General features: G+C 40.7%; 2 protein-coding genes across 10 annotated transcripts in view; one reads left to right on the top strand and one right to left on the bottom strand.

Moving 5' to 3' along the window:
* The window catches only part of LOC129771108 (probable cytochrome P450 49a1), a 44,131-nt gene extending 35,265 nt beyond the window's left edge, over positions 1-8,866 (top strand). The window contains exons 8-11 of the mRNA XM_055774441.1: positions 5,840-6,009; positions 8,080-8,158; positions 8,261-8,497; positions 8,555-8,866. Coding sequence (XP_055630416.1) covers positions 5,840-6,009; positions 8,080-8,158; positions 8,261-8,497; positions 8,555-8,668 — 600 coding nt within the window. The 3' untranslated portion in view covers positions 8,669-8,866. The remainder of the gene's footprint in view (positions 1-5,839; positions 6,010-8,079; positions 8,159-8,260; positions 8,498-8,554) is intronic.
* The window catches only part of LOC129771109 (G protein alpha o subunit), a 158,099-nt gene that overhangs the window by 70,916 nt on the left and 68,604 nt on the right, over positions 1-18,579 (bottom strand). For all 9 annotated transcript variants that reach the window (XM_055774451.1, XM_055774450.1, XM_055774449.1 and 6 more), the window contains exon 5: positions 9,063-9,223. In XM_055774451.1, the coding sequence (XP_055630426.1) occupies positions 9,063-9,223 (161 nt within the window). The remainder of the gene's footprint in view (positions 1-9,062; positions 9,224-18,579) is intronic.

The raw sequence follows: 18,579 nt of genomic DNA on the forward strand, positions 1-18,579 counted from the left end.
GCCCATATTTTGCATTGAAGATCGTAGGAACGATCCCCGATCGATGATAATCTGGAATTCCATGGATTTTCTCCTTCATGAACAGATCAAAATGTACAGAGGAATTGATGTAGTCAGGAAAACAAACACGGTTGGGAATATACGAAGAAGGATCAACCTGCATGGAGATGAATTCATGAAATGAAGTCATGAATCCAGAATGAAAATTTAGCCCGATCAGCTGCTCAAAATTTCCGATCACCAATGGGTTCATGACCTTACACCGGATGAAGAACCGAAGAGATAATAAATTGAAGCGATCTTTTAGTGGGAGTAGGCCTGCCAAAACCACGAGACTCATGGTATGCGTTGAGGACATACATCCCAACGCGATACGGAGACAAAGATACTGAATTCGCTCGAGTTTAATGAGGTGTGTTTTGGCAGCTGATTGAAAACAGAAACTGCCATACTCCATCACTGAGAGAATAGTTGTTCGATACAACATAATAAGATCTTCGGGATGGGCTCCCCACCAGGTGCCGGTAATTGTACGGAGAAAGTTTATTCTTTGTTGGCATTTTTTACTCAGATACCTAATATGGGCCCCCCAAGTACATTTTGGAGTCGAACCAGACCCCAAGATACTTGAATAACATAGCATGAGTGATTGGTTTACCCAAAAGTTGAAGCTTTGATTTTGCTGGTCTATGCTTCCTAGAAAAAACCACCATATCTGTTTTCTCCGTGGAGAATTCGATCCCTAGCCCAATGGCCCAGGTTGAAAAATTGTTCAAAGTATCTTGTAAGGGTTCTTGCAGGTCGGATTCTTTTGATCCTACGACAGACACTACTCTATCATCTGCAAGTTGTCTTAAGCTGCAATTTTGTGTAAGGCAATTGTCAATGTCGCTTACATAGAAGTTGTACAAAAGGGGGCTTAAACATGAGCCCTGAGGGAGGCCCATGTAAGAGACCCGACTTACTGCCGAATCTCCGTGAGAAAAATTCAAATGTTTCTCACAAAGCAAGTTATATAACATATTATTCAATAGAGGTGGTAGACCCCGAGAGTGTAATTTGTCTGACAAAACCTCTATTGAAACAGAATCAAAGGCCCCCTTTATGTCCAAGAATACTGAAGCCATTTGTTTTTTTTCGGCGTAAGCCATTTGAATTTCTGAAGAAAGCAACGCAAGACAATCATTCGTCCCCTTGCCCCTGCGGAACCCATATTGTGTATCTGAGAGTAAGCCATTCGTTTCAACCCAACGATCAAGGCGAAACAAGATCATTTTCTCCAACAATTTCCGTATACAAGACAGCATTGCTATTGGGCGGTACGAATTGAAGTCGGACGCGGGTTTTCCGGGTTTTTGAATAGCTATAATTCGCACTTGTCTCCAATCATCTGGAACAACATTATTCTCCAGAAACCGATTGAATAAATTCAACAAGCGATGTTTCGCCACATCAGGGAGTTGTTTCAACAAGTTGAACTTAATTCTATCTGTTCCTGGAGCCGAATTGTTACAAGAAAGGAGAGCAAGAGAGAATTCTACCATCGAAAACTCGGAATCAAGATCGCACCTATCTTGTGGTATATCTCGAACAATTTTTTGCACAGGAACGGAATCGGGACAAACTTTCCGTGCAAATTTAAAAATCCATCGATGTGAATATTCTTCGCTTTCATTCGATGAAGAGCGATTTCTCATGTTTCGAGCCACTTTCCATAATTTTTTCATTGACGTTTCTCGTGACAAACCTCCCACGAAAGTTCGCCAATAAGCACGTTTTTTCCCTTTGATCAAGTTTTTAAATTGATTTTCAAGGTCCAAATACGTTTGAAAATTCTCAATGGTTCCACGTTTTCGAAAAGCTTTAAATGCGTTCGATTTATCCTGATAAAGCTTGGAACATTGGCTATCCCACCATGGATTGGGAGGCCTTCGACGAATAGTGGAGCCTGGGATGGGTTTCGTTTGAGCGCGAACCGCGCTGTCATAGATCAAACGAGAAATGAAGTTATACTCCTCCAATGGAGGCAAACCATCTCTGGAATTGATGGCTAGAGCAATCGCATCCGCATATTTTTTCCAGTCAATGTGTCTTGTGAGGTCATATGCCATGTTTATAGATTCAGAAGAATTCGACCCAATGGTGATGGAAATTTTGATTGGCAAGTGATCACTACCGTTGGGGTCCTGGATTACATTCCACTTGCAATCTAACGATAGTGAATTCGAGCAAAGCGAGAGGTCAAGAGCACTTGGGTTAGCAGGAGGTTTAGGTACACGTGTTGTTTCCCCAGTATTCAAAACAGTCATATTGAAGCTGTTACAAAGGTCATATATCAACGATGAACGATTGTCGTTGAAGTCTCCCAAGATCAATCGTGGCTCAGGAAGGAGTGAGCACATGTCAACAAGTTGCTTGCGGCTAACCGCAGCTCTCGGAGGCCAATACAAACTGACAATACAGAGTTCTTTGCCTCTGATGTTTGCATTGTCAGGGACAGTTGGGGTTTTTGATGTCCCCTCGAGTGCTGGGCCGTTCAAAGGTGAACCATTCCCACGGAAACCAGGAGGAACCTGATTTTGCTTGTCCGCTGCACTCGATTTTTTAGACATGCTAACAGGGGGTATAACCGGTGGGGCTTGTCCTTGAACTTTGGGAGTGGTCACATTTTTGCGCCGGGGATTCCCTTGGAAAATGAACGGTGTGCCCCCGTTAGCTGTGTCCGCTTCCATTTCGTCAACGGGCAACGTGGCGAAGACATTTTGAGTGTTGATTGATTGTTGTTGGGCAAGTGGAGAAGCGCCCTTTAAAATATCCGCAAAAGTGCGTTTTGAGCGTTCCTTCAAAGAGCGCTTCTGTTTCTCCCAGCGACTCTTGTAAGTTTCACAAGCTGAGAGCACGTGTGGGGATCCCCCGCAATATGGACACTTATGCTCAGTCGCACTGCAGGATTCCCCCACATGTTGCTCTCCGCAAGTTGCACAGCGCTCCTTGTTGGCACAATAATCTGAAGTGTGACCAACTGACTTGCATTTGTTGCAAGTCATGGGCTATGGCACGAAGAGTCGCACAGGCAGTCTCAATTTGTCCACTATGACGTAGTCAGGGAGGGCCGAACCAGCAAAAGTTACTCGAAACGAGTCTGACGGCGTGAATTTCGTTTTTCCCTCTTCTTGGGATACTTTACCTAGTTGGCGACTGTCCAAAATTTTAACGCCCACCAAAGGGAGTCTTTTGAATTTACCAACTCCTTCTTTTATCAATTGGCACGTCAGACCCGTTTCAGTTACCACCCCCGAGATTTCTACGTCATGGGAGGGCACGTAGACACGATACTCTAGGGTGAACCTCTCGTCGATCACAATTGCATTTGCGTGTTTCCGATCACTCACGACAACACGCAGTTTGTTCGGCCTAACCTTAGAGATTTCGACCACGGAGGAATAAAATTTTGCCAGATCTTTCGAAACCTGAATGACATTAATAGATTTTCCTTTAGGTTTGGACCGGAAAAAAACAACCCATGGACCAGCTCCAGGTGCATCGTCTGGATAGACCTTGACACGAGGAGAGGAAACAACTGAGGGGGAGGACGAGGTCGATTGTTGAGCTGGAGCGGGATCAGTAGGACTGGGAGGCAAGTTCGGGAGTTGAACGGAAGCGGGAGATTGAGGGGGCGAAGAGGAAAAGTTTGCCAATTTTCTTGAGGGGGGCTTGTTGAGGTTAATTAACTCTTTCTCTGAAGAGACATCTTCTGAGGGGGGAACGCGTTTGAGCGACCCCCGTTGTAGCTAGTGAGGAGGAAACAGTAGTTTCAATCTCCATTTCAACTTGACCTTCTGCCATTACGGCAGATATGAAATAATATAATTTTGAATTCTTCTATCTTCCTAAACCTAATATATATATATATATATATATATATATATATATATATATATATATATATATATTATACCTAAATCGCACACCAATGCGAATGAAATGAAACGGTGTCCCAATCGAACCGCGTGGCAATCGCTCGGTACAGCTGCAACGGTAAATCGCACCACCACACGATGATGGAATCGATGACGATGATAAAGCACACACAGCGATGATACGGCACACGCACCGCGCCCGCGGTGGAGAACTTCTTCCTCACGCTGGTTGTGATTGCTGCTCTTCTCACTCGCGCAATAAAGAGAACCCCGTTAGGGCGAAATAACTTCACCAGCCACTGATAACGGTATAATCTCCACTATATGATAGACGCGAACAAATTTGCGACTGATGTCTTCGGACTGCGCGAGCTGAATGAAGTTGATGCTACTGTCAATGATCTCAATGTCAATTTTGAGCGCGATCTGTCCTTAATTTGTTTACAGCTTCATTGAGAATAAGTTAGCTTTTTTTTTACTCGGCGATTTTTGATATGGATAATTCTATTGGTCTAATATACTGTGTGAAATTTTGGGTTGCAATTAAATTTCTTGTACCGAAACGTTGAAAATGTAGCAAAATACATTTGGTGAACCAACTATGTCGAAAACATGTGTGTATGAAAGGTATTAGACATCCAAAGACTAGTGCCAAAAAAGCTCAATTTTCTTCAAAAAATTCATCGCAATCAAGTGGTTGAAGACATGTTTGAACGATCAAATTCTGATCCCGAGTTTATCCCACCCATAGTTACTGGCGACGAGACATGGTGTACGAGTATGACATGCAAACAAGTCAATAGAGACCTTGGCGTTATTAGGTTTGAGAGAGAAAATTCGTCGAAAACGGCCAGATTTGTGGAATGATAACACTTAGGTTTTATGATTGAACAAGCACCGTACTCTCCAGATATGGCCCCGGAAACAACTATAAAAAGTGTTTTGATGACTGGATTGTTCGTTGGAAAGTGAAGGATGAAGATGAAGGTGACAATATAAATTTAGATGAGAAACAAAGTAATAAATCTACTACAGAATGAAGGTTTCTTTGACAATGTAGTTTCGAACTTTCCAGTTATTTTAGGGAACTAAATCGTCATCCCCAAAATTGAAAAAAAAGTAGATCAAAACAACACTCGCTGGCTCAAGCAAAAGTTTCCAATTTGATTCTCTCACCATCTAACGTCATTCCGAGAGGCAAATGAGGAAATGCAAAATTCTCGGAGAATTGATGAGCGGAATCGAGACAGTATTTTTCCGTTCAAATCGAGAATGAACTTTGCGAAGATGATAGGTGAATGTTTTCTGTCTCAAATAAAGTGAGGCATAAACGGAGAATTGAAGAGTGAGTTTTATCTGTGTGTTGAGTTTTATATGAGTGTTGTTGAACGAATTTCGAAGCGATTTTGCCCATACCTGATTACCTGATCACAACTATGTGGCGGAAACGGAGACTTTCTACGGGGAACTCATCATCTAAGCATTATGCGTAAACAGCAAAAGTAGAACGCGTGCGAGTCACCAACGAGGAACTCGGGGATGTGGCGAAAGGCCTGAAAGGTAAAGAAGCAACCGGATTCAATGGAGTGGAAAGTCCAATATAGCATTTCATTGCCCTATCTGTTTTTATTTTATTTGGGTTCATGGGCATTTCTGCTTGGACAGAGCCGAATTTATTCGTGTACATTTTTAACTTGTGGTATACTACATAATGTCGCAACCAGTTAGGCTACCGGGCAGGTTTAAAATGGTACTGCAGAAAAGTTTTATCCAAGTGTTCATTTAACACAAAGTAAGAGCCTTTAAAAAATCACAAAAATGTCGATGTCGACATCTATTGCTCCTCTATGTTTTGTGGATTTTAGATACACTTATAGATTGATTGTTGAGTATTGTTGAGTATTTGTTTCTTCTTGCAGACATCGGTGGCAGCCACCTCCACAATTTACCAGTTGAGTCAAAACCCAGACAAACAGGAAATTCTGTTCAACGAAATCAAACGCAGTCTCCCGTCACCGGATACCAAATTTACGGTGTCTATGCTGGAAGCAATGCCATATCTGCGTGCCTGCATCAAGGAAACCCTCAGGTAAGTTAATTGAACAAAAATAATTAACTTTTAGCAACTTTGTATTGGGGTGAAGCATAAACAACTGCACGGAGAAACGACCTTACCCGATCCTGTTCACACTTTTTCCGATTGCCTTTGGAAATTCAGCATTTAACGTCAGAATGTTATTTCTCCCTTTCGTATGACCATTTTTAGTTGAGACTATTTTTATATAAAGTCATATCTATGAATAGGGACCTTTTTCAAAAAACCATAAATCTGATCGAGAAGTCTCTGACAAAGTTGTTGCAAATTTCAACCACACAAAAATATAGAATATGCCACTAAAATTGCTATTGATATTGAGCGAGTTTCAAGCGACATCTGCGTGTGGCCGTGTATGCGTAGCATCGTTTATCGGTTATCATTTATCGTTTAACGTTTATCTATTCGACCCCGTTGAATTTACCTTTTACTATAAAATTCCTAGTATTCCTAGTTTCTAACAAAACTTATCATTATAATATCAGATTATTTTCAGACATAATTCTCGTTCAAGATTTTTCAACCACTTGCAAATAACATGTTTCTCCGTTACATGGAATAAATGTTTTTTACAGAAAATATGATAGAATAAAGACAGCCCTAAAACGGAGAATTCCTTCCTCGAGTTCTGCTCTGATCAACACATCCGGCGATCCTTTTTTTTTGGTATAGATAGAAGAAGATATAGGAGTGTGTTTCATCACATTAAATCCCATTTCCAGTTTCGAGCAAAGATCAATTTCGCTAGCGCAAACATCAAATGGACTAACAGTTCTTGTCAATATAGTTTGTGTTTCGTTTGTCTGGCAGCCCTCCTTAGAGAAGGGGGAGGAGTGTATTCACCATAGTAACGTTTCGTGCCCGGTAAAAACTTCACATGCCAAATTTGGCTCCATTTGCAGGATTAGTTTTCGAGATTTGCAGAAATTTTTGTTTCATTTGTATGACAGCTCACCCTTAGAGAGCGGAAGGAGTGTCTAACCACCATAGAAATACTTATTACATCCTAAAACCTCCACACGCCAAATTTGGTTTCGTTTGCTTGATTAATTCTCGAATAATTCAGAAATATATGTTTCATTTGTACGGCAGCCTCGCGCCCCTCCCCCCCTTTAGAGAGGGGGATGGAGAGTCTAACTACCATAGAAACATTTATTGCACCCTAAAACATCCATATGCCTAATTTGGTTTCATTTGCTTGATTAATTCTCGAGTAATGCAGAAATTTGTGTTTCATTTGTATGGCAGCCCCCCCTTAAAGATGGGGTGGAGAGTCTCACCACCATAGAAACATTTATTGCACCCTAAAATCTCCATATGCCTAATTTGGTTTCGTTTGCTTGAATTAGCCTCGAGTAATGCAGAAATTTGTGTTTCATTTGTGTTTCATTTGGGTCCCAAACTATCACGAAAATCTTCCCCGGCCCAGGAAACCCCTACATGCCAATTTTCATGTTGATCAGTTCAGTAGTTTCCGAGTCCATAAGAATCAGACAGACAGACAGACAGACAGACAGACAGAAATCCATTTATATATATATATATATATATATAGATTCGCTGGACCTCATGCCGCTATACAGGTTGTAACTAATCGGTAAAAAGGTGGGTTGAATTAATTTACCTGCCAAGGCCATGTCCCTTCAGGCTATTAGGCTCAATTCAATCCTGAGCTCAAAAGGCAAGGAAAAATTTCCAGAAAAGATCACACGTTTTTCGGTAATTCATCCGAATGAAATATTTAGTAAAACCCACTTTCAAAGTTAAACTCCCATTATATAGTCGAGTATTGTAGGTGTATCAAATATATAGGGTTTCATGCATCTAGGGAAAAGAATATTTAAAGAACACATGTTATTTAAAAAATCATACAAATTGTATGCTATCTTTGTAATTTTTATATCACAACTTACACCTCAGATCTTTTAATTTCCTCGTTCAAAAATTAGTAAATCTCTCTTGTAATTCGTTATCATTTTCGTTAATTTTTTACATTCAGTAACTGTAATTTCATTCACATTCCAAATTCCGTAATTTCTGACACATATTTTTCTTACTCCACAGAATGTACCCAGTGGTAATTGGGAACGGACGCAGTCTCCAATCGGATGCCATCATCGGAGGATACCACATCCCCAAAGGGGTAATGTACCAAAATAGTACCACCTCAGTCACAGTGCACAGACCGCGATGAATGATCTGCACTTCATCCTCTTTTTTTCTTCTTCTGATGTGCTCTTTGCAGACCCACGTAATCTTCCCCCACTTTGTTGTGTCCAACCTGGAGGAATATTTCCCGGAGCCGGAAAAGTTTGTACCTGAACGATGGCTCAAGAGAGGCGAACTGAAGGAACATGGCGCCGGATGCCCACTCGCTGGACAGAAAATCCATCCGTATGTTAGTTTGCCGTTTGGCTATGGCCGACGCACCTGCATCGGGAGACGGTTCGCGGAAAGCGAACTGCTCATTCTACTGTCGAAGGTAAAAGCGAGCTTCGTGAAGATTATGTTCAATTATTCTCATAAACTTTCGTTCCAGCTTTTCCGACGATATCACATTGAGTATAACTACGAAAAGTTGACATACAAGGTTAATCCTACGTATATTCCCGATAAGCCATTGAAATTTAAACTCACCGAACGCAACAACTAACACGGTTTGGAGGATACACACCTTAGTAGCAATGTAATTGACCCAGGGAAAAAGAATAGCAAGTAATGTTTTTTTTTATTAGCGCGACAGACTGTGACCGAATGTTCGAATGTTGAATGGTGTAAAAAGTATTTATGTACATAATTGAACGGAATAATTTACGAGCTTAAATAAATCCAACAACAAGTTATAAACGATGGTTTGTCAATTTCCATCTATTAGTGATAATTTAGCACCCAACACATTTTTGCCTTTATGTAATAGCTGTGGGATTCACTCGACGCGTAGTGCGTAAAGGAATTTATCGAGCGTAAAAGTACATTTTTCTGACGCTACTATATTCGGTTGGTGTGATCGTAGGTATTTGAAATAAATGAAAAAAATCTCTACTCACTATTTAGCGGAATCATTCAGCTGGTACTCGTTGCTACGGCAGAAACATTCCTGCACGCCGGAATCGGACCACAGCCTTTTCATCGCTAGCAGGAGATCCTCCGAGAATGGTTCCGTGTCGTGCATCCGTTGCACCACGTCAAACACCATTTTTGCGTCACACTAGAAAAAGAGAAAGATTAAGATTCGATGTTCTATAGTAGTTCTTTTGCATTGCATTATTTTCATATGTTGACTCTTGAAATGTTTGATGCGTTTTACATAACATCAAGAAAACAGCAATATATGTATTCCCGTTATTGAGATATTTTATTTTTAATTTCTGTAACAGAACCAGGTATTAATTTTGTAATAGGAGTACCGGTAAGTTTCTTCATTTTTTTTTTCCAAAAATTAATGCTTTATTCTGCATAAATGGTTACAAATTTAATATTCAAAGTCTTGCCCATCGCTAGTTACAACTTTTTCCCATATTTCTGGCAATTTACGGATCCCTTTGCGGAAATAATCGGCCGGTTTATCGGCTAACCACCAATCGATCCAATTTTTGACTTCATCAAAATTGGAGAAGTGCTGGTCAACCAGGCCATGTTGCATCGATCGAAAAAGGTAGTAATCGGACGGATCAATGTCTGGGGAATATGGAGAGTGGGATAGGTTCTCCCATTTCAGCGTTTTCAAGTATGTTTTGATCGGTTTCGCGACATGCGGCCGAGCATTGTTATGCTACAAAATAACTTTATCGTGTCTTTGCTCGTATTGTGGCCGTTTTTCCTTCAGTGCATGGCTCAAATGCGTCAATTGGCGTCGGTAGAGGTCCCCCGTAATGGTTTCATTCGGTTTTAGCAGCTCATAGTACACCACACCCAGCTGGTCCCACCAAATAGACAGCATAACCTTCTGGTCGTGAATATTTCGCGCGACCGTCGATGTTGATGCATGTCCGAGGTATCCATACGTTGCCCGACGTTTAGGATTGTCGTAATGGACCTACTGATAACGCACCGGCTGGTGCTTGAAATGAACACCGGACGTCGAAGGCTCGCCTCACAAATGAACCGATCCGGAAACCGTACCGTTTTTCGGATGAATTAAGAAAAGCGTTTTAAATTTGAACTTAATTCTCTCGAGTCTACTTTTGGAGTCATTTTATTTGGTCATTCGGTCAGTTTTATAAGGTGTTGTTCTCGCCTTGGCATGATAAAGGCGAGAACAACACCTTCTGTGTTACGTTACAATGAGGTTGTGCTTCGTTTGGATGGGCATTTGTGTAGCGTGAAGCGATATATTCTTATGTGAAAATGAACATTGTGTTGATGATTTCGAGATTTCTGTGCTTAAAATGATGTGCCTTCGATGAACATTGTTTGAGTGACAATTATATTGTCATGACGATTCTGAGCTTTTCTATGATGATGATTATAGTGCTAATAAGAGCTTTGTTTGCGGTACAATGATTTCGTTTTGCTTAAAGTACTGACAGTATGAGTTTTTTCTCTGTGGATCGTTTGGCTAATACAATAAAGGGTGTGTCACATCAAATTGCATCACGGAAAAAACGAAAATTTTGAAAATTTTAGACAGTAAAATAAATTTTAGACAGTAAAATAAAAACTATTAAACAACTTTTGGCATTTTCTTTTTATTCATACTTCGAGCCCAAGCCCGTATGCTCGCACCTTCCTCTTTACCCCGTCCATAAGGTTCTGTACAACGTCAGGTTAACAGAAATCCATTTTCTCTTGAAGTCCGCCTCCGATTTGGGCCTGCTTCATAATCGCCCAATATTTCTCTATTGGGCGAAGCTCCGGCGCGTTGGCGGGTTCATTTCCTTTGGCACGAAGGTGACCCCGTTGGCTTCGTACTACTCCAACACGTCCTTTGAATAGTGGCACGAAGCGAGATCCGGCCAGAAGATGGTCGGGCCCTCGTGCTGCTTCAATAGTGGTAGTAAGCGCTTCTGTAGGCACTCCTTAAGGTAAACCTGCCCGTTTACCGTGCCGGTCATCACGAAGGGGGCGCTCCGCTTTCCGCAAGAGCAGATCGCTTGCCACTCCATGTACTTTTTGGCAAACTTGGATAGTTTCTGCTTGCGAATCTCCTCCGGAACGCTCTGTCCTCTGCGGAGAAGAACAACAGGCCCGGCAGCTGACGAAAGTCCGCTTTGACGTAGGTTTCGTCGTCCATTACCAGGCTTCGTCAGCATTTCGGTGTACAGCTTCCGGGCTCGCGTCTTCCCCACCATGTTTTGCCTTTCGTCGCGGTTAGGAGCCTTCTGAACCATGTATGTACGCAGGCCCTCCCGCTGCTTGGTCCGCTGGACGAATGAACTTGACAAATTCAGCTTATTGGCGACATCCCGGACCGAACTTCTCGGATCACGTCTAAACTGCTTAATTACGCGCTTGTTATCGATTCCCAGCATCTTACCGATGTCCCGATGTGACAACTCCGGATTCTCGAAATGAGTGCGCAAGATTAATTCACGACGCTCTTTTTCGTTCGACGACATTTTCCAAATTGACGAAAAATTGACAGTGAAGCATGGCCAACGTGATCTATACACTCTTATCTGATTATAAAACCAAAGCTGAAGATATAATTCCTAAAAATTAAATTTCTACAGCGTTTTTTCCGTGATGCAATTTGATGTGACACACCCTTTATTCTACACCCACTTTTCATCGCCAGTAACGATTCGATGCAAAAAACCCTTTTTTTATGCCGTTGGAGCAGTTGTTCGCACGTGAAAAACGGCGCTCGACCTTTCGTGGCTTCAATTCATACGGCACCCAATGTCCTATCTTTCGGATCATTTCCATTGCTTTTAAACGATCGGATATGGTTTGCTAAGCTACTCCAAGTGTATCTACAAGTTCTTGTTGCGTGCGTGACGGATCTTGATCGAGTAAAGCCTCCAATTCTTCATCTTCATACTTTTTTGGCGGTCCGGAACGTTCTTCGACTTCCAAGTCAATTTTACCACTTTGAAACCGTGCCGTTCCGTTCGCTCAGTTGGAGCATGGTTACCACGAACTTCCACCAAAATGCGATGACTTTCCGCATCTTTTTTCTTCATATTGAAGTAATGAAGTAACACTACCCGCATTCACCCGTCGTTCACCAGTCGAACCAGTCTCTGAGATGAACAGTGATAGGATGGAACCTAGGACTAATTGTGACAAGTGTTGCCACATTGAAATCTGTATTTCTGAGCTAATAAATCTTTTTTATCTGTAGAGAAAATAGAAAATCTGCATTGGAATCTGTATTGCTGATTTTGCTCGATATAGTCTGCTTATCCATATTTTTAAGCTCGTGATCACTTGTATAGCTTGCCAGTAGTTTTCTGAATAAGACTATTTTCCAAATTTCAGGCCTATGCAAAAGTTTACTGAGCAATTCTTTCTCGCAAAGAGGTTTAATTTGATAAAAAATGTGTAATATCTCAGCTGAAGAGTTTAAGATACATAGATAATTTTGCCAAATAAAAAAATTAAAAAAAAAGATTTCAAAATGTATTTTCAGGGAAAACCGACAGAAAATGTTTATTTCGTTTATTTTCACGTTATAAACATTCATTCAATGCTCACTTTCCTCGTGGTGTTCATACATGGTCTTGCAGAATTTAGCCTTGATGTTGTTTGGCAACTGTATTGAGGCACTTCCCCCTCGATTTGATAGTTGCGTTCACAATTCCTGTAGCGAGACGGTTTCAAACTTTTGTTTTGTTCGCAATATTGCGAAAAAATATGATTTCCATCACTACTATATTTGACACATTTGACAGTAGCAAAAATAGTTCAGTTCAGTACTGTTCGAATTGTCTGATTGTGTTTGTTGATTGTTGCGTAAAATGATCAAATATTTAAAAATTATTATTGTTACAAAATCCGTATAAAATCTGCATGGATATCCAATAATCTGTAATCTGTATATACAGATTCTTGGTCAAAACACATTCTGAAAATCTGTATCATTACAGAAAAATCTGTATATGTGGCTACACTGATTGTGACATTCCATACAGAGTGATCGAACATTCTCGTTCAGTAAGGGATGATGGTGGTCCCAACGTTCGTAAATGTTCAATCATGTTCTACACTGATGGGTCGAAAATGGGAATCAGAATAGGTACCGGAGTGTATGGTCCCAGAACAAAAATTTCTGTGGCTATGGGAAACTGGCCAACAGTTTTCAGGCAGAAATAGCTGCAATTATAGAATGTTTAAATGTCTGCCTCAAAAGGAAATATAGACATGGTGCCAATGAAAATGGTCATCCCGAATTTCAAAAAGTTAACCCATAAAAAATGTTCACCACCTCGAAAAAAAGCACCCTAGCAAAATATCAGCTCAATCGCACTTAACACATTGCGGACCGCTCACGAGATTTCTCGTGTTTCGCGTTCCGTCTGTTACGGATGTATCACGAAATAACACGTGTTTTCTACACTTGAAGGCTCAATCCTTGGTTCGCCAAGAATCTAACAAGGCCTACCGATGACTCGCCTTCGTCTCATTCACATCGAAGAAAACGATCTCATTCGTGGAATCCGAACAAATGGAGCGTTCAAGTTTGCCCCAAAACGTGCGGTCCTTAATGTGTTCAGGGAGACTGGCGCAAAGCGGTCCAAGTTTGAGTTTTTTGAAAATCGAAAAATCATCCAAGGGGGGAGTAAAGAAATCGGGGTTTTCGAAAAAAAAATTATGCCAAATGTCTTAAAATTGCAAGAAACGTCGAGATCTAGTGTCATTTCAAAAAAAAAAAATTGACAAAAATCGGCATTCTGGGACTTGGTTTTTCTTCGGAGTACGAAACGGTTTTGGGTGCCAATACAAATAGTTATCTCGATTTTTCATTCGGAACTTGTTACGAAAAGTTGATTTGCCTGATATATAGTCTCAGAGTGCCGATTTCTGACAAAAAAAAAATTGAGATTACACTAGATCTCGACGTTTCATGAGATTTAATCACATTTGGCATCAAAAACATTTTTCGAAAACCTCGATTCCCCTTGAGTGATTTTTCGATTTTCAAAAAACTCAAATTTTGACCGCTTTGCGCCACTTGAGCTTGAGCTTGGGTAGACAATTCGTAATTGCTCTCCGTGATTGACCTGAACCAGTGGCGTCTTGTCCATATGTGCACCTCGTGCACTGCACAACCTAATGTTTCAAAAAGAAAAAAAATTAGCGCTCCTACTATGCTTATTAGCAGTATGAAAATCATGAGGAATTTGGCTACCCTGTGTACACAAGCGTTTTTGATCGTAAAGAAGAACGAACGGCATGAAACGAGGATGCAAAATATTGATTTCTATCACTTATTCTACGCTCTCCCAACTCGCGCACTTTCATTTGTGCACGAGAATTACGTATATCTACACACACATTGTGTTGCAGCTTTGGTTAACTAAACTGCCAATGTGTTGGCAACAATTTCGTGCAGTGGAAGACGTGCACAAGATAAGAGAACGGTTGAGGGTTCAATCAAAACTCCTCATCAATAGTCTCTCTCGATTATCTCGCAACCCGAACTTGGACAACTTATTTTTATCTTTGCTTGCACGTGTAGGAGATTCTTGCTCAGTTTTGCAATCGACGAATTTACGTTAGATTTACAACCAGATGGCGTAGCGAGTAAACATATGATGTTTGTTTTTTTTTGGTTTAAAATTTGTTTGAATTTTTTAGAAAAATCAGAATTTTTCTCCAAATTTCGCGGTTTCAAACATTCTTTCTAGTCTGGAAAGGTTAGAAAATTGCCATTTACATTGTTTCATTATAACATACGACGAATGGTTTGGTATAAGTGTTGTAATTCAATATCTTTCAGCCTATTTCAGTGTACTGATTGAGGGTTTTTTCGTGATACATCGTCACAATTTATAATAAAATATGGATATTGTTGGACAATATATTGTTGATGAGCTTTTGGAAAGACCGTTTGCAAATCGGATTGTCGAAGAGAAATAGGTTTTTGCGAAAATGGATATTCCACGACCAAAATTAAACAAGATAAAAACGACCTATGTTAGAAACGGTAAAATAGTTAGACGGAACTTTAATGGATATGCTAGTTTGAATACATCTATCTTCCGCTATAAAAGCTCATTCAGCTACCAAAGACCACATCAACAACAGCATGACATGCCGCACGTTTGGGAAAACTCGTATTGAAGATGCGTTAGATCATGCTAATGAAGCTGATCGAACGGCGGGAGTAGTAATGATAAAATATAAGTTCAGAAACGCATGACCCTTCGACATTCGTCATGAATTGAACTTTTTTTTTAAATTTTAGAGGAGCGAAGAAAAAACACGTCCTCTTCCGACGACTGCCCGAAAAACTCTCAAATTTTGACCGCTTTGCACCACGCTCCCTTAAGTCCGATTAAGCTGAAATTTGGCATAGGGTATTTTTTCGTGGTGTGACATTTTGTATAGGGTAACTTTTTGAAATTTTAGGGTCGATTTTCCCATACATTCATTGGCACCCTAGTGTACACCCTACACTACGCCACTTACGAGTGGGGTAGGACTCAACATTTGTATATGCCTAAGAAGGTTTCAACGGGCCAGGGCGAGAATTGTCTTTCTGTAGAATCACTCAGCTCGTATTGTTTTTCGCACAGTGGTCGGCTCAATCTCTTCTTCTTCTTCTTCTTCAATGGCACTAACGTTCCTAGAGGAACTTCGCCGTCTCAACGTAGTATTACTTGCGTCATTTTTATTAGTACTTAGTTGAGATTTCTATGCCAAATAACACGCCTTGAATGCATTCTGAGTGGCAAGCTCTAGAATACGCGTGATCACAGTGTCGGCTCAATCGCATCCGTTGAATCAGTTCCCCAGGTTTCGTTAGATGTCAACGGTTTACAACAAATAACACCAACAAAAAAAAACAATATAACCTTCGCATCGTCCGAAAAGGAACCGAAAAGGAAGGAGCATGTCCGAGCGGTACCTACTTGATTTTCTTTGGGATTTATGTAATGATGGCTCTCTTCATCACTCGCTAACAATGGAAGTCAACAAAGAGAAAATTCGTTACATTTTATTTTATTTTCTTCTGTAACGACGAAAATGCAAGCCATACCGTTGAAATTGTGAATGGTGTTTATGATGAAGATACACCAATACAATACACTACATTCAGATCACTATTGTCACCAACTGGACCGTTTGAAGCTAGACCAGAAACGTCCTAGCTAGTTGACCAGAAACGTCCAGAATTGGCCAACAGATGAAATGTTGTGTTTCATCAGAACGACGCAAGGTCGCACATGTCTATAGTGACTCGTCAGAAACTCCGGGAGCTTGATTGGGATGTTTTTAAGCATCCATCATATAGTCCGGACTTGGCAGCACGCGATTACCACATTTTTTCTCGCAATTCAAAACTTTCTGAGTGATATGAAATTGGGTTAAGAAAAGATTGTTAAAATCGATTGCTAGAGTTTTTCGCCAATAAGGACCAAGATTTCTATCAAAGAGGCATTATGAAGCTACCTTTAGTATGGCAACAAATTTTACAATAAAACTGTGCATATTTGACCATAATTGAACAATCCGAAGCATATTCAATAAAGTTTTGAATTTCACGGAAAAATCATGATTTTTTCCTCCAACCTAATATAATCGATACCAAACACGACATGAAATATTCAGTTATTGAATGCCTATTTTTTCTTTTTTTTTAATCCTGCCAGTAATGGTTACGTTTCTTTGAATATTTTAATTGATGTTTTCTATGTCCGATTTTTGGCATTGTGTGCCACTGATGATAGTTGAAGAGTGACAAAAAATAGTGTTTGTAGCAAATTCAGACCAAACTTTATACTTCAAATATTTGGCCTCCGAACAAACAGTGTACGGCCACCATAAAACTGAAACAAGCTCTTCTGGCGTTTGTCACCGCCAGGATCGCGTAATGTAATGTAATACCAACATCGACAGAAAATGCGATTTCGACTAATCGCGCAACGTTCTTCTACTTAGAGCAGCATCTTCGTAAACTTCTTGAAACTCTAGATGTGCCTCAGCCGTCTTTTCTTCGAATGAAACAATGACGATTGCCACAAAATCAGACATTTTCGTACAACTCAAAGCATATGCCATCAAAACAAAATCATTAGTTTGTCTGTTGTTTAACATACGTCTAAGCTCAGTTTATATATATATATATCGTTTTATATATGTCGAAATCGACTAGGATATATTCCTGGAACCTTCCTTTGTTCTTCCTATGAATTGGCTGCTTCAATGGACTTGAAGGGTGTCCCACATCAAATTACATCACGAAAAAAAACGCTGTAGAAAATTAAATATTGGGTATTTTCTCTCGAAAATTGGGGTAGAAGTAGTTTATAGTGTATTTTTTACACTGTATTTTTATCAATGTCAATTTTTTCAAAATTAGAAAATTTTGCGTCACCCGAAAAGCAACGTCGCGAATTGATTTTGGGCAAGCACCTGAAAAATTTTCAACTCTCTCATCGGGACATCGGAAAACAATTCGGGTCATCCAGTCAACGGTGATTCGTGTGATTAAACGTTACTTCGAAAATCTGAGCATTGAACGCAAAGAGAAATGCAGTCAGAATGGATGTTCTATTAGTGATCAAGATCACAAGCGTTTCATGAAAGCGTTTAAGCGGAATCCCAATGCTTCGGTCAGGGATGTGGCTAAAAAGTTGAATCTGTCCTAGGCTTTCGTTCAGAGAGCCAAGGACCGGGAGGGACTGCATACCAACAAAATGCAGAAGTCTACAAATCGTGACGAAAGGCAAAATACGATGGGAAAGTCACCGGCCCGGAAACTGTACACCCTGATACTGACGAGGCCTCATTGTCTCATAATGGATGATGAGACTTACGCCAAGGCGAACTTCCGGGAGCTTCTGGGGCTACTGTTCTTCACCGTCCAGCGCAAGTGGTGTTCCGGAGGAAGGAAGGAAGCAGAAATTTTTAAAGTTTGCCAAAAAATACATGATTTGGCAAGCGATCTACCCATGTGGCCAATGGAGTGCGCTGTTCGTGACAACCGGGACTTAAACGGGCAGATCTACCTCAAGGAGTGTCTACAGAAGCGCCTGCTTCCTCTGTTGAAGCAACCCGAGGGCCCTACGATCTTCTGGCCGGACCTAGCTTTATGGCTCTATTCAAAGGATGTCCAGGAGTGGTACGAAGCCAAGAGGGTAACTTTCGTACCCAAGGACATGAATCCACAACATCCCCCCCCTCCCTTGCATCGGCTAAAAAAAAATACTGACCTACATGAAGCAGGGTGGGTTTCCGTACAGAAGAAGCTGCAGCCAGATATTTTACAGAACCTAATGAGTGGAGTTAAGCGTAAGGCGCGAGTATACGGCTATGGTATTGAAGTTGAATGAAATAAATATGCCAAAAGCGTACAAATGGGTTATATTTTATTGTATGAAAATTTGAAAAGGATCGGTCAACGATCTAATTTACTACAGCGTTTTTTCCGTGATGCAAATTGATGTGGGACAC

The sequence above is a fragment of the Toxorhynchites rutilus genome, chromosome 2 (assembly GCF_029784135.1).
Source record: "Toxorhynchites rutilus septentrionalis strain SRP chromosome 2, ASM2978413v1, whole genome shotgun sequence".
Classification (NCBI taxonomy): Eukaryota; Metazoa; Arthropoda; class Insecta; order Diptera; family Culicidae; genus Toxorhynchites; species Toxorhynchites rutilus.